This window comes from Phalacrocorax carbo, chromosome 20 (assembly GCF_963921805.1).
Source record: "Phalacrocorax carbo chromosome 20, bPhaCar2.1, whole genome shotgun sequence".
NCBI lineage: Eukaryota > Metazoa > Chordata > Aves > Suliformes > Phalacrocoracidae > Phalacrocorax > Phalacrocorax carbo.
This window is the reverse complement of record NC_087532.1, coordinates 1,388,565-1,404,170: the sequence shown is the minus strand read 5'-3', so window position 1 is coordinate 1,404,170 and position 15,606 is coordinate 1,388,565. Positions and strand designations below refer to the sequence as shown.

Here is a 15,606-nt window from a genome sequence, read left to right as displayed (position 1 = left end):
TGGGCTGGGGGGGCTGAAGCGGGGAGGGGGCCAGGGCTTTGCAAGTGAAGAGACCCAGTGCTGGGTACCGTGGAGGTGGGAGGGAGGGAGGGAGGGAGGAGAGAGCCTGCATATGAGGAGCAGGGACCAGGGCTTATCCCGGCAAGGGACAGGCACTGAGGGTATCAGAGGAGAGGTTTGCAAGCTCGGGAATGTGTGCTGGGGCGAGGCAGGGAAAAGGTGCTAGGGTTGATGGGCAAGGAACCCGGGATGTGGAAAAGAAAAATCTGAGCCCTGGGAGTTAGGGCTTTCTGGGAAAATGCTTGGGACTGGGGTTCAGAGGCAGGGCTGGACAACTTGGGATTAACTAGGTGGCGTGGGGTGAACTTCATGGAAACGGGCAAAAGGTGTGTGTTCACTGCCCTGCAGCCCTCCTGAGTGCCTGCGTGTACGTCACGCTCTCCTCTCCCACAAAGTCGCTGCGCGTCGAGGGCAGAGAGCCTGCGAGCTGCCGAGGGGATGGGGACGCGCTGCTGCGCTTGCACGGCTGCCGGCGCACCGTGAAACCTGCGCGGTGAGCCGCGTGCACGGCGTGTGAAAACACAGCGAGGGGTTGCTGCTGTCAGAGCTTGCTTTAGAAATAAAATGGACGAGATGAAAACGAAACAAGTGGCTGAGAATTAGCTCGCATAACCCAGAACTTGCTAATATAATTTTAACAAGATCGCCAGCAGAAAATGTCTTGCAATGCAGTTTTTGACTCATGAATTGCATACTGGTTTGGACGGGGGAGCTCTCTTTCATTTACTGAACCTGAGTAGATAGATCTGCTCTAGAAATTAACCGGGGAGCTGTGGCAAGGGACGCCGCCTGTGCAACGCCTGTTTTATTTACTCAGGAAGCTGGAATGCGAGGTATGAACAAGGCAGGGTTTTTCTCCAAGAGGAAGGATGATGTTTCGTGGCCAAGACACTTGAATTGAAAACTAAGCTCTGTCACTGCTTCTGCTGCTGTGTTCTGAGGAAGTCCTTGAGGCCAAACTCGCCCGAAGTGGCCGCTAATTGCATGTTCCTCATTATCTTTGTCTGGAGACAAACTGGAGACCTGGGAGTCTAACCCGCAGAGCTGCCGCCAGCGTCGGGTAGGGCTCGGCTCCGGGTGCTCAACGCGGGCGGCGACCCAAAAACCTAGGAACGTGCGACCCTCCAGGTGTCCAGCGTTCACCTCTTCATCTTGTTTCTCGAGCTGTAGAGCGAGCTCACTAGCAAGCCCTCACAAGCGTGTGGTAAAGCTGAAGGACAGTTTGGGCGCGCGGCGTGGCCGCACGGAGTTGTCGATACGGGCGTTACTCTAACGCCGCTCGCTGACCTTCTGCGCTGTGCCCTTACCGGAGGCAGAGCCTATCCCTTTAGGCACATCTACCGCAGACTAATCGGTAAGCTAGAGTGTTCCCAGGGATTAATGAAACTGAGCACAGGGAGGGTTGTTTCTCTCACCAGTTCTGTCCCCCACACACACATATTTTGGGAAAAAATGCAGTATTTCACTGAAGCTCCAGTGCTATATTTTGATTAGGAAGGAAGACGCCAAGTAGTAACGGCATGACTTTCCCTTCATCCGTTTTAATACACGTAGCTTGACAAAAAAGGGCTGGCGGTGCCGCGGCTGCCTGGCCGGGAGGTGCTGGAGGGCCGCAGAGCCGATGCCGCCGTGGCGCTGGCGCTCCGCGGGTGTTTGGAGCTGAGTCTCAGCGATCGACGTTGCTCTGAGATTTCTCAGCCTGACCTTATACTTGGTTTGTGGCTGTCATCGCCGTGTTTTAATTTTTCCTTTCCTTTGTTCCTACCTTTTCTTTTTTTCTCTGTCTTGAAATAGATGGGAAAGTATTATCGTAGCCTATGAGATTTGAGAGAATTAATTGCTAGTAAAAGCACGTTAAGAGCTTTTGATGACTGAAGTAATTTGCAATGACACAGGGTCTGGTAGGGGTAGAGAGAAACCTAAGTCTAGGGGAAAAAATGAGTTTCTGTAATAAGGAGGCGCACTTATGAGCAGAATAGAGTCCTGCGTATACACTGAGTCCCAGCGTAGGACTCGGAGGGCTTTCCCTCGATTTGGCGGTGTCCTGTGTAATTTCTAAGATGTGCTTTCTTGAGTGAGTTGCAGAATGGATCATCGCAGACGTCGGTGTGGAGTGCTGAGCACCTTCTCTGTTTCTATGTCATCGAACTTACTTGACTGTCTTAAGAAAGAAAAAGTGCAAAGTCTCTTCACGGTAAAACAGGAGTTTTCTTAGACCAGAACCCTTTAATTAACCCTTTGCTTTTTTTCACACCTGGACTTGCAAGTATTTGAGGCTTTTTATTTGGAAGGATTCGACCTTTTGCACACTAGCCAGATTTTATCTCACCTTCAACCGCACCGATCCTCCAGTGTCAGTGAATTTCTAGTGTTGTAGTTATGCAAATGAAAGCATCATTTGTTACAGCATTTTTAAAAATGTAATTTCACAGCACTGTGGGAAGGGACCCGTTTTGAAAGGTTACTAAAAAAAAAAAGAATGTAATTTTTTGTTTATAATAAATAACGACCCTGTACGAAAGGATAAAGTAGGTAGCGTGAAGATGGAGCCGTTTAAGGGCCTGGTCATTAAAATCAATGCAGTTTGGAGAAGTTACCTGCTTTGATTACTTAAGCCCGTGCGGATACTAGAACCGTGTGTTTGTCTCCATAAGGGCTCTAACCCTGAGCCTGTTACTTATGGCCAGCTCTGATCTATGTCCTTGGAGGTTCTGCTGACCAGGAACTGCAGATGATGCCTAAGAGCTGATTTTAGCCTTGTCGTATATCTCTTTATTAACCATACATACCGTCCAGCTTTCTCCTTTCTATTTCTTGTTTGGAATCCTGCATTGCAAATAATCCTCCTTTCTTCTTTCTGTAGCTATCATTTGATATCAGATGACCCGTGTGTTTCTTCTTCTCCTGTTCTACAGATTGCTGATGACCTGGGAAATGAGAAATTCTGTATTGACGCCAGCCAGAGCGGAGCTGGGAACTGGCTGAAGTACATCCGCGTGGCCTGCTCCTGCGACGAACAGAATCTAGCCGTGTGTCACGTTAACGACCAGGTAACGACTTCGGCAATTACTAGGTTGCTGTGCTCGGCCACCGCTTCGCCAGCTGCCGGGGTGGGGTGGCCGGAGGACAGTGTGTAGTGGCAGCACGGCACGGAGCCGACCGAGGGATTCATCTGCTCAGCAGCTCTGCTGCGGCGTCCCTGAAATGATCTAAAACCCCCGGACCCCTGTGATTCTCCAGTCCTTGACTCCTTTTGTGCTGGGGAAGAGCGTGAGAAGCGTTAACGCCTGGTGTGAAGCATAGCTCGTGTTCACGAAACACAGTGACACAAACGGAAACCAGCGGTGGGCATTTCGTTGCCATCGGAACTGGAGAAAGTTTATGTTGCCAGTTGCCAGTGGCGGGTAAAGAGCGCGATTCCAAGCTGTGACCTCCGTTGTTGTCTGTATTTAAGAGGGCAGCGAGCGTGGGAGATGGCTTGAGAGTCTGCCGAGGAGGGAGAAAACTGAAGACCGAATTGGCATATTACAGAAATGCTGGTAGGGCGGTGTCTGGGTGGGGGTGCGGGCGAGGGGTATTGCATGGAATTAATAGGGTTTCGATAAATTTTAGCCAGTGTTTGTAAGGTTCTTTGATGCTTAAACCCAAAAATGGGTTCAAGGTGAGTGACCCAAGCTGGGAGTTTCACAAACCTCAAATTGTGTCAAATTCAAAACCAAGTTACTGTTTCAGACCTATCCTAAATGAGAAATGCAGTCTTAATGTTATTACCAGTTAGCAGGCAGGAGGCGTATTCGGATGCACACAAAAAAATGAGCCGAGGATGGAAGAATACACTTCTAACAAAAACATTTAAAAATCTGTAGCTGACAGGGAAGCTAGAGTGAATCTGAAGTAAGCCAGCTCGTGTAAAACGAGAATAGCTCACGGTGCGCCAAAATGTCAGTCCACTTCGTGAACTTAGTTCCTGTTTTAAAATGCTTTTAAATAACTTAACTTTAGATGCAAAAAAAAAAAAACCCAAAAAAAACCCCACCAAAAAAAGACCCCAAAATATCACAAATGTTCATGATTTAAGTAATCTAGAAGAGATTGAGGCACAAAGCTCTAAATTTCAGCCTGCTTAGTTAAAATGAGCTGCTGATTGCTGCAGTGCCCACTCACCACTACTCACAAGTGCTCTTACAACAAGGAGCCTTCTAACCAAGAGCCAACATTTATCATCAGCTCCTTGTCTTGCACCGCGAGCTGCTCGGTGCTCTCTGACATACACAGGGCTGCTCCTGTGGCTCGGTTTCACAGAATGACAGGATAAATAACTTGGGGGCCGTTCATTTTCCCTCACCTGTTACTTAGCGCTTGTACCGTCCATCACTCTGCGCAGAAAATACTGGCTCGCAGGAGCCGCCGGCTGACCCGGCTTCCTCGCTGTGCACCCCACAGCTTCACGGGGACAGTCGGAGGGTGCCTTTTTGGACTCCCGGAAGATTCGACAGGGCCAGCGCAACCGCGTGCGCTGCCTCATCCCTGGCAGCGCGGGTCAGCTGAACGGCTCCGCTCCCTGCCCGCCCGGCGCCCGCGCGGCTGGCTGGTTCCTAGCGCTGCGCGTTCCCGAGCACTCGTCCTTGCAACAGGGTGCTGGAGCTCTTCCTGAGAATTTTTACCAGCAGTAGTAGAAAAACACAAATAATAAAGGAAGAGGAAACCCAAATATTTTGAATTCGGGTTTCTTAAAAAAAAAACCTTAGACTGGGGAAAGAAACGGAGTTCATACACCTTTTTTTTACCTAAATACATATTTCTTCTTTTTAAAGTGTTAACCTGTAGGCGGCTGGCTTTTCCCGGGTTCTTATAAATGCTTGGATTAAGGACTGCATACATATACACAATTTGCCAGAAATCTGAAGGCTGTATCACGTTTTACTCTACGCCCAGTGCACTGCGTGTCCTTCTGTCCTTGTCCCTCATCTGGAGATTTTTGGCTGTGCATATTTTTAGAGCATGCAGCAATCTGCTTGGAAAGAGCAGCTGTTTATCACACACACTCATCTGCTTGGCTTTGTTTTTTTCTCTGTAATGAGCACTCTTTTACAACTTCTTAATAAATAAATTTGCTAGAAGTCTCATCGAAGGGGGTGGGTAGCAAGCCAGCGCTTCTTCGGGAGGAAGAAAATAAAAAGGTGCAGAACAGAATGAAACAGTAGCAAAGCAAAATGTTTTCTCCCCCTCAGCCTTCTTTCCCAAAAGATTGAGGAGTCTTAGGTCAGGCCAGCTGGTGGGAACAAAAAAACCCAGTATAAAAGCAGCAGCCGATGGTGATTGATAACTAGAGGCACTGGATGCTTTGGGGGGGAGGAGTGAAGTCAGAGTAAGGATATACTATTTCCTAAGCTGTTGATTACGACAGCCCATGGGCTCGTTTGAAGGGCGGCAGTATTTAGAACAACCAGCGGCACATTAAAATCTTTGTGGATTTTTGTATTATTAATTATAGAAGAGACAATTTAACCGTGTTTGCTCTGGAATTTCCTGTTCATTCCAAGTTTTCTCTCACGCCGCTGCCACGCAAAACCGAGCCTCGCTACCTTCTCTCCTGGAAAGATTCTGGTGTTCGTTGGCGGTTACTTCTTTGATTGAAACTGGTAATAATCCTTCTGGCTCGTGAAGCTTCAAAGGATAAAGATGGCAGCGAGTGTGTTTGGTTGTCACGAAAGCTAGGAGAGTAAGATGCAAATATAAATAGAAAAGAAAAACGTCAAACAGCCCATAAGCACGTGTCTGCGAGCGGATACGCGCTTTCATCAAACCTGGTGAATTCATAATTCACAAGTAGCCAAGGTGCCTTTTGGCTACAGCCCCCGCTCCGTTTGAACTCTTGGACACTCAAAATAAAATTCTAGACTGCAAAATCAAGCTCTTCATCCCAATCCTAAGAAACGCTGGACTACAAATACCAAAGCAGAAGTGGGAAATGTTTTCAAAGATACTGCAGTTAGACCTAGTTGGAGGGTACAAAATGTTTTTACACTTCATTACTTTTTATTTGGCTGATGCCAATGTGAGGTCCGTACTAACAGAAGGGGGGTGCAGATCAGCCTCCTGCAGAGACCTCTGAGCGTGAGCAGTTCCGTTCGTGTGGTTGCTTCGCTGAAGTGACGGGCGTCGCGCTGGAGTCCTCGCAGAAGTGTCTGTTTCTGGCCAGGGCCGTTGTGGGCTTTAAAAACAAATCCCCTCATTTTCCGTGTGAGATAGATTTAGAAAAGTAAATTTGTGTCGGCCTCAAACTTCTTCTTGTGCACGAACCCCCCCCGCCCCCCGCCCCGTTCGTTCCAGGGGAGATTCTGCCGGGTGCTGCTGCTCTGAGCGTCCCGGGGGTGAGAAAGGAGAGATCTCAGGCCCTTCCGAGAGTCACTCCTAAGGCCGGAAACATGTTATAGATTTTCAGAGTGACTAAGCACTGCTGATTCCTACCTCGTGCTACCTCCTAATGCTGCTGGTTTTAACTTTATTTAATTTCACGTTGCTAGCAGGGCACATTTTTATCCATAACAGGGACTCAGAAAGCAGGGAGAAAGGCTTTATCATTCCCGCTCGGAGGGCAGGCAAAGATTTGGGGTTTGTTTGTCAGTACCTAAAGAAAAGGAAAAGCTCTTGCAATAAAAGATTTCCCACGAAATAACTAAGCAGCATCGTGCTGATAAGAGCCAGGGCAAGCTTTTAATCAAAACCATTTGCTTTTCAGAAAAAAATAAACATGTTTACATGGGGAGATGGTCCTTTGCGCCTCCCACCTTCCCCAGACCACACTCTGTTCTTCTTTACACTCCTGTGACTCGGGAACGTTCCCAGGAATGTACTGAGAATTTTCCTGGGTTTTCAGTGAGGGAACTGACAGCAGAGTCGGGACCTCTGCGTGGTTTGGGGGTTTTTCCAATTTGCAGATTAAAATGCTGCCATTCAGAAAGAGATTAGTTGAGACATTTCATTAACTGTTTTTCAATTGTGAAACCGGTTTTCAAATGTAAAATAATGTTAGCCAGTTTTTACATTTATTCCTCCTTGATAGGTGTTTGGAAAGAATAGAACATCCTTGACTGGCTGAGATAATTGTGTTTCTAAAGGAGGACTGGAAAAGAATGGTAGAAAAATGATATGATTTGCTAAATGCATCTGGAAAATGATACATGACTTCTATTTTTTCATGTTGCTACCGCTGCCTTCACGGGGCAAATACTTCAGCAGTTTAGCTGTTCTTCAGGAGACTAATATTAAACAGAATATAGGTAGTAAATACAGTAGCCATGAGCTTTCAGGATGCGAGCTGCTGCTTTTGTTTGTGTCATGTGTATTGGAAAAAGGAAGGGCTAACAGGAGCTACAGTGATGGAAAAAATGGGGCCTCTCTTCAATAAGGCAGTCTTACACGTGTGCGTGTGATAGAGGTGCGTTGTATGTATTTTACACACATACTGGGTGACTCTGGTCAGGATCCCGAGGTATGTAATACAGTGCCTTAAAAAGAGGAAATAAAAAGCAATGTGGCTTAGCTGAAACAAAGGGAAGGGAAGGCGATTCCAGAGGAAAACATCTGAACACAGCAAAATGTGCCGCTCCGTTCTGGCCAGAAATACACGAGGCCAAACTTTTACGTGTTCGCTCCTCCTTGAGCCAGCCAGACGTGTGTATGTATAGGTCTGACAGTTGTCTTAGAGGAACAGTAGGTAGAAATATTTGCCTTGTTAGTCCATTGGATTTCTAGTACAGTTAACTATTTGCAAGACAAGACGTGAAGCGAGCGCTTTTTAGCTCGGTTTGGGCTGCCTTTGTCCATCCCCGCTGCCGCACGCTGATGCAGTTAGCGGGTGTGAGTTTTGATCTTTAGGTAAACGCTGCAGCTGTTTTCTCAGTTCTCTAATGCTCTTTTTTCCCTAAAGTACAAACGTGTTGCTGCAATGAAGCTAAGACGCATAGCAGACATAACCCATACAGCAGGTAAACGGCGCTGTTTCTTATGGAAGATACCTAAATAATGAGGTAGTACGCGACGCACCTTTCCCACCCGACGTGTTGCATCTCCATCGATTGCCTCGATGCTGGAAACGCTCCCGCAGTTACCGCGCTGCTTCGCTGCTGCGTCTGGCTCAGGAACACTTTTTCTCAGAGAAAAGATGTGCAGCTTTCATGACTTTGTGCTCCGCTCTGAGTGAGATCAGCCTCAGAACGTGAGTGCCTGTAGCGGCTCTGCATTATCGATACTTTCCGTAATCGGACCAGATTGCTTGGTTATTTGCTGCCAAATGTAGAGCCAGAGCCAGGTTGCTGCTGCACCGAGTTCACATCCACAGGCGCAGCTACAGAGCAGATCTGTGTGTCAAGTCCAGGCTGGGAGGGGGTTCCTCTGTGGTTTTTTTTTTACTTTCCTTTTTTTCTTCTTCCTTTAGTGCCCCATGCCTAGAATAATTTTGCTAAAAATCAGTAAAGTAGTATTTTCAATCGTCTGCGAGAGCACTCCCCAAACCCTAGTTATATTAACTGTGTCGTCTTAAATAAAACCGACTAGTAATTAGGAGGTGTCCTTTTGTTGCGAGAAATAAGAAATGATAACGTGCGGATTTTTAATAGGTATTATGAACACAGATTATTTATCAATGTAAATGTTCAGATGGATTAGTAAACCTGATCTTTTTCAGCGCACACCACATAAAAAAGGAAACACTGTAGCAGTTTTAACAAATTCAGACCATCAGTAGCATGATTGCGCGAAGTTAATTATTGTAATGAAATGTTTGATGAAGTTAATGTGACTCCAGCAGAATCCAACTTTTCCCTAATCATGAATGAAGCTCGTACTACATTTCTTGAACGGCCGCAAGAGACGTGTTTTTTGTCTGCAAGAAGCTACCGTGCTCAGGACAAACAGGAGAGGTAGGGCGTTAGGGAGGAGGGTCGGCGGCAGCGTTGCCGTTCGGTGTCGTCATTCTGAAGGGTTTTCCCAGTGTAAGATTTGTGAGTGTATCTATGCACGAGGTGTACCTTTTAGACTGTGGTTTGTATTTTAGTGCTCGTTTGGTTTTGGCTTGCTAGCTGAACGAGAAACGTCCGTCAATAGCTATTTTGAGTGCTTTTCTTTTTTCTCTTAGCAAGCTGCAAGTGATGGCACATCACGAGTTCTGTTTTACCGAGTGCAGCCCTAAGCTCTGTGCTTACGCTTAGTCCGTCTGTTGGTTTTCGGGCAGGTTTGCCATTAAACTCCATGTGGTTTGGTCCTAGGAAAGGCTTTTCTTGTTGAACAAGCTGGCAGTAGAGAGAGTTGAAGTGCAAATGAAAAAAAAAAAAAAAAAAGAGAGAAGAAGGAGAAATTTATACCACTCGTGGTTTGCAGCGGAATCCATACAAATTAACTAACGGATCCGTGTGGAACAGCTAAGCGCAATCTTTCAGAAATATATTCACCTCCTTCCATCTGTCCATACGGATGTATCTTGCTGTCCATTTCGCACTGCTCGTATTTTTCAGCTGAGGCTCTCAGGGCGCTGCGCCGCGAGCTGCTCGGGCCCTTCCAGCTGCACGAGTTCCCTTCTTCCGATTGCGTATCGGCCAGGTGACGCGCGGGTGAGGATGGGGGCATCTTCGGTGGCAGAACTGGTTTCAGACCAGTGGAAAACCATGATGAAAATTACGCTGAGGATTCTGGAGTGCAGGGGTGGGTTCCTGTGCAGTTTGGGACAGCTCGTAAATCATAAGCGGTTGGATTTCGTGTCTCTTCTTAAACGCTGGCTTTTGGGACTGTGTCAGTGCTGCCGGTTTGAAACTCCCGTGGCCTTTTGCGTGGGGCAGCGTTAATCTGTTTGTACACAAGATATTGGTATCTCAGTTAATTTGCGGGTAAAATTGTCAGGAGGTGTAGGGCACCCTTAGAGGAGGTGTAGGGCATGCCTGGGGGGTTGTAGAGCACCCTTAGAGGAGGTGTAGGGCATGCCTGGGGGGTTGTAGAGCACCCTTAGAGGAGGTGTAGGGCATGCCTGGGGGGTTGTAGAGCACCCTTAGAGGAGGTGTAGGGCATGCTTGGGGGGTTGTAGAGCACCCTTAGAGGAGGTGTAGGGCATGCTTGGGGGGGTAGAGCACCCTTGGGGGGGTGTAGGGCAAGCTTGGGGGGGTAGAGCACCCTTGTGGGGGTGGTGTGTAGAGCACCCTTAAGGGAGGTGTAAGGCGTGCTCGGGGGGTGTAGAGCAGGCTTAGGGGAGGATAAAGGGAGGCAGCTGGAGGGGTCAGACCCTCCCTGCTGATCTCACCTGACCAAAGGGGATTGTTAAAGGCCGCCCTGCCATAGCAGGGGCCGAGCCCTGTGCTGGGGATGGCCATTAGCCCCCGCCCGGCCCCCGCCTGCCCCGCAGCCGCTGCAGGAGCACCCCCGAACCGCGCCCGGGGGCTTCGGGACGGCACCGGCCCGGCGGGGGCTGCCCCGCGGGGAGCGGCGGGGTCGGGCCGGGGCCGTGGGCGGGCGCAGCCTGCCCCCTGCTGGGGCGGCGGGGGTCCGGCCCCGCTCCCGGCCCCGCTCCCGGCCCCGCTCCCGGCCCCGCTCCCGGCCCCGGCCCCGCTCCCGGCTCCCGGCCCCGCCCGCCAAGCGGCGTCGCGCCGCGGGCAAGTTTTGCTCGTTCCTTACCGGGGAGAGCGGGGAGCCCCGGTGCGTGCGGGGCCGCCCTCCCCCGCCGGTGCGGGCGTGCGGCACACGGGTGGTCCCGCCTCCGGCGCTACCGCGGGCTGCGGGAACGGAGCCCCAGCGCCGCGGCGGGAGAGCCCGGCACCTGCTGAGCCCCGGCGGCTCCCGAGGCCTCGGAGGCACGAAGGAGGCTCCGGGGGGGAACGTGGGTCGCGGTGACCCCGCTAACGCAGCCCGGCAGGCGGGGGAGGGCTGCGCGCCTTCCGCCCCCCTAAAGAGCAGGTCGGCGGAGACCGAGCCGGCTCAGGGAATCGGTCTGGGTGAATTGTAGGGGATACGTTGGAAAAGAACTTCATGCGTTGCTCTCTAAGGCACTGCTAATAAAGCTGCGCCTTTAATTACCGTTAACTGTGGAATTCTGGCGGTGTTATTGCTGGGAGGGGACAGGCTCCAGCCCACTCTACAAACGTGGAAAACGTGTGGACGACGCTGAGTGTCTTGGATTTCACGTAGCTCCGATCCTCGCCTTTGCCAGTCACAGAAACGCCCGCCGCGCGCGTGCGTCACCGGGCGCGCTGCCGTGGTTGCTCTCTGGTCTGGGGGTAGAACGGGAACGATAAGCCTGTGGTGTGTACGAAAAAATACGCTAATACGCCGAAGCCCTGCAACGTTACGCTCTGTTGCAACTTGGGTAAAGGGGGTTTCTTGCTCATTCTAATATTTCCTAAGAAATGTGTCCTTGCAGTGGGAAAATTAATTTTGGTTCAGGAAACCTGTGTAAGGCCAGGGGTCCTTTAAATCACGTTCTACACGCTTTAAATGGCAGCGTGCGTGGGGCACCCAGCTGGTGCACGGTCTGCCCGTGCCCGAAGGCTGTTCCTGGGTTTGTTCTCGGGGTGGTGGCAAAGGCGCGGTGGGCGAGCGGTGCTGGACTCGCTGCGTTCAGCAGGTCCAGGTTCTGTTAGTCAGGAGCACAGAATGGAGATGAACTGCAACGGTTCAGATCTTGTCTTTAGGGGTCAGGTCCTCAGGCCCTAGGTGAGAGGGACCTACAAAATAATTCCGTGCAGATGTGCTAATTCAGACCTCTAATTATCAGGTGAATTTCGGCTTACAGAAGCAGAGACTTAAAATGCATCGATTCTATCGGTTCCATCTTCCCTTCGCTGTAACAGATACGCTAAGCTTGTAGGAGGCAGGGAACAATGGGAAGATTTTGTGTAATTTGAAGGAGAGAGGCTGTTACTGTAAACGCTACTTTATGGTCCAAGCCGCGTGAAACGCTGACACACATAGAGTAAAATAAAGGCAGGCAAAAAGAGCTCTCAGTAGCAATTATCACACAAATCAAGCGACAGCCTCCCCTGTTAGCTGGAATAATTTGAGTTATTGGTTAAAATGTAAAATGCAAGTCTTTGCATATTTAACATGTCTCTCAATTTTTGTTTCTGATTCCCAGATCTATTATAAAGTTATTAAAGAAATTGAGCCAGGAGAAGAGCTCTTGGTGTATTTGAAGGAAGGTGGTTATTCACTTGGGAACATGGCGCCCAGCATGGAAGGTAAGGCCTCGCTTTGCTAGATAGGACCTTTTCACACCTCTCACCAGCAAACTGGGAATGTTGAGAACCTCAGTTAGTGCTGAACTGGGACAAAAACCTGATCCGGTACCTGCCCCTTCTGTAACTGTTAATATTTTATGCTTATTTTCACTCTTTCTCTGGTGAGAGTAGCTGTCCTAGCCATTGATAGCAAGCAAAATCTTATTAACCTCAAGGCATGCAACAGATTAATTTGCTTCTTCTCTTTGAGGAATGTTGTGCTTTTGAATATGATTGGAGGTGCCTTTTTAATTCCCAGGGTCACCGTGTTTCTTTGGGTGTAATAAAAATGGGCCGAACCATTCCGAGTCTTGCAAACCCCTGGTCTTTAGATTACAGGGAAAAGGGGGATGCAGGCAGAGGATGGAAGAGTCCTCACTGGAATTATTATTGCTAGAATATAGATGCCTCTGAAACCCTGAAATGATGCAGTGAAGGCCAAAAGAAAGATTATTTTTAAAAGAAAGGTCATGTTTTTGTAACTGCCATGTCTCTCCTGCCTTGCAGCGAGTGGGTGTTGGAGGACAAGGAGCGTAGCTCAGACAGGCTCCCAGAGGGAGAAGTTTCCTTAACCGTGTGTTGCAGTGGAGCAACCTGAAGGACTAAGCCTTATTCACTTCTTTGAGTGTTAGCATAACCATTTTCCTCTACGTATCCTGCTGTTACCCACGGAAGTTCAGTTGTCACACGGGCTATCTGAAAGACCGTGATGCTTTCCAGGCTAGGAGGGTGTTTCCTAGTTAGCCAGGGCAAGGAGCAGTGCGCTAAGGTTTTTGGATTCCCTTCCTACACCAGAACGGTGCGAGGCGGAATTCAAGAGGACGTGTAGAGAGGGATGGGAAAAGAGAAGGAAAAGAGAAGACACTGAGTCCTCCTTCCTTTTTCGTGGTGCACAAAGATGGCTATAAAGTACTTACCTCTTCAATAAGAAGCAGTGTGGAGCTTTCTGCTTGTCATTCTGTTCGACTGTTGAAAGCTGTGGGTTCAGCTTTAGTTTCACAGAGACAGAAGCAGAGTAAGAATAGCCAGAATTCCTACAGCACGGTTACAGATCTCATGCAGGGGTTTGGGAAGGAAGCACAGGCTGAGCTCATTCACCGAGGCGGCTGCTGCAAGGGCAGGCGTCCTCCCCCGGGGCCAGCCTGCTGCTCACCTGCCCTTCGCAGGATCCTCGCATGCTTCTCTGCAGTAGCTGCTGCTGGCTCTTGTCAGCGACAGGAGAGCAGGTTAGCAGGACACGCGGCCTGAAATATTCTGGCAATCTGAGAGTGTCGCCAGGATTTCCCCCCCCCCCCCCTTGGTAGAGTGCTTTTCTCAGCATTCATCTGAGCCTCCACCGCGTTCGGTATCCCACCCCGTCCCCTGCAAGTGGCAGAGCCTGTCAGTCCAACCGCCGCGCAGTGGAAGTGACCCCTTCGGAAAACTAGGAGAGATGTGCTGCACCGTTCCCCAAAATATTATAAAAACAAGGCGACAGCACAGACGTATCTAGAGTAATCCAAAATTTTACAGATTCGTATTTGAAAAGGGTGGTTTGCAAGTCCAGATCCAGAGACGAGTACAAAACCCTGTCATAACAGAGCGTTGCAGAAACCTGACCTCACGTGGAGTACGTTGTGCTGCTGCAACGGAGTGAAAATCAGCCTGGACTTGCAAAGTTCTGCTCTGTTTTATAGGGTTCGTAGTTTCCCTGACGCTTGGTGACGGAGAACGTTAGAGAACAGCGTTCGTGAATTTTCTCAAGTGAAGAGATTATTAGGGCATATTCCTTATGTCTTTTTCTGCGCATTCACTGAGCGTAGAGCGTGTTTGTTGCAGATCTCACGCTATTATCTGATGACTAATTTCTATAAATATGTTCTCACCTACCAGCCTTTTTTTAAAGTATTAGTTGGAAATACTGCTCCACATAATTCATGGCTGAAATTTGAGTTGTCTCAGCTGGGCATCCCACAACACATTTATTTTCTTTTGCCGGTATACGAATATAATTTTCAGATTCAAACTTGCAGTGCAGCTCTTTAAGAGCGTACGTACGATATGCACAGTTAGTTTGCAATATTCCTGAGAAAGTGGATCGTTTGAGGATTAGTGCTGCCGAAAGCCCTTCTGCTGAAGGTCTGCGGGTGAAGGGGATGAACAGGCAGTCTGGTAGCTGCGCTCTCACTGAGGTTTGGGGTTATTTTTTCAGTGTTCTCCCCCCCCCCCCCCCCCCCCCAGTTAATAATTTTCTTGAGACCAACACGCAGAGATGAATAATTTCTGTATTCGCAATGATGCAGTAACACATAGCTTTTTTTTTTTTTGATGTCAGGAAGGAATCAGAAAGAAAACTCACCACTGTTTTGCATTTCTGTTTCTAATAAGCTTTTATTTGAACAACCAAAAAGTGCTCCTTGTTTTCCATCTTTGTCATTATGTAACATTTATCTGTATCTTCCCGGTAACGTCTAGTGCTTTTGCCACATAATTGCCGTCAAATTATAATAGACCAACATTAAATATTTGACTTCTTAATACTTTTTACTTTCAGTAATGCTATCTTCCTGCTGCCTCGCACCCCCATTTCGATTCTGAATTAACAAGAAAGAAAATGCAAAATTGTTCCACACAAAGATAATTATCATAAAAATCTTTTATCCAAACCCCAGCCAAACACAGCAGACCCCTTATCACTGCAGGAATTTTGAGTAGGGCACTTGAACTCCTTTGAGATTCAAGTCTGGTAGATTAGCATGTAGATGCCACATAATTGTGTTCCCCTTGGTTTCTCTGAAAGCTATTAGGCACTGATTTATTTTTCTGTTACATTCCTGCTTTGTCCTGAGCGTTACTGATGGAACTTAAGATAGACACATATAACCATAGATTTGACAAACAAGACATAGAGAACAGGCGGCAATTGTTTTGTAACTGGGTTTTTCTTTTCTTTTTATCCCCTTCTCCCTGTAAGGTACTGAAGTAGAAGCCTTTTTTGCAGGGCAGTATTTTCACTTGCAGCGCTTAAAGAAAGCAGAAAACTTTAATGAGGACTTGTTTTGGAGGGCAGTATTTTTATTTTTGGTGCTTAAAGAAGGAACAAGAAAAACTTTAACGAACCTGAAGTCTACCAACTGGTTGTCTGAAGTAAAGACACAAAATAGATGCCAGGTCTCCTTAGCTCAGTCCTGAGCCTCCTTTGTTACTTCGGCTTCATTTTTGCGGGGTGCTGGTCTGGCCCTTGGTGCTCAGGCCAGTTCCGTTCCCTGCAGCGCTATTGGCTGAGGAGTCTGATCTCCGATCGTCT

At 48.5% G+C, this 15,606-nt stretch overlaps 1 protein-coding gene across 3 annotated transcripts in view; it reads left to right on the top strand.

The window, feature by feature from the left end:
- The window catches only part of PRDM16 (PR/SET domain 16), a 344,075-nt gene that overhangs the window by 288,525 nt on the left and 39,944 nt on the right, over positions 1-15,606 (top strand). For all 3 annotated transcript variants that reach the window (XM_064470162.1, XM_064470161.1, XM_064470163.1), the window contains exons 4-5: positions 2,976-3,110; positions 12,179-12,281. In XM_064470162.1, coding sequence (XP_064326232.1) covers positions 2,976-3,110; positions 12,179-12,281 — 238 coding nt within the window. The remainder of the gene's footprint in view (positions 1-2,975; positions 3,111-12,178; positions 12,282-15,606) is intronic.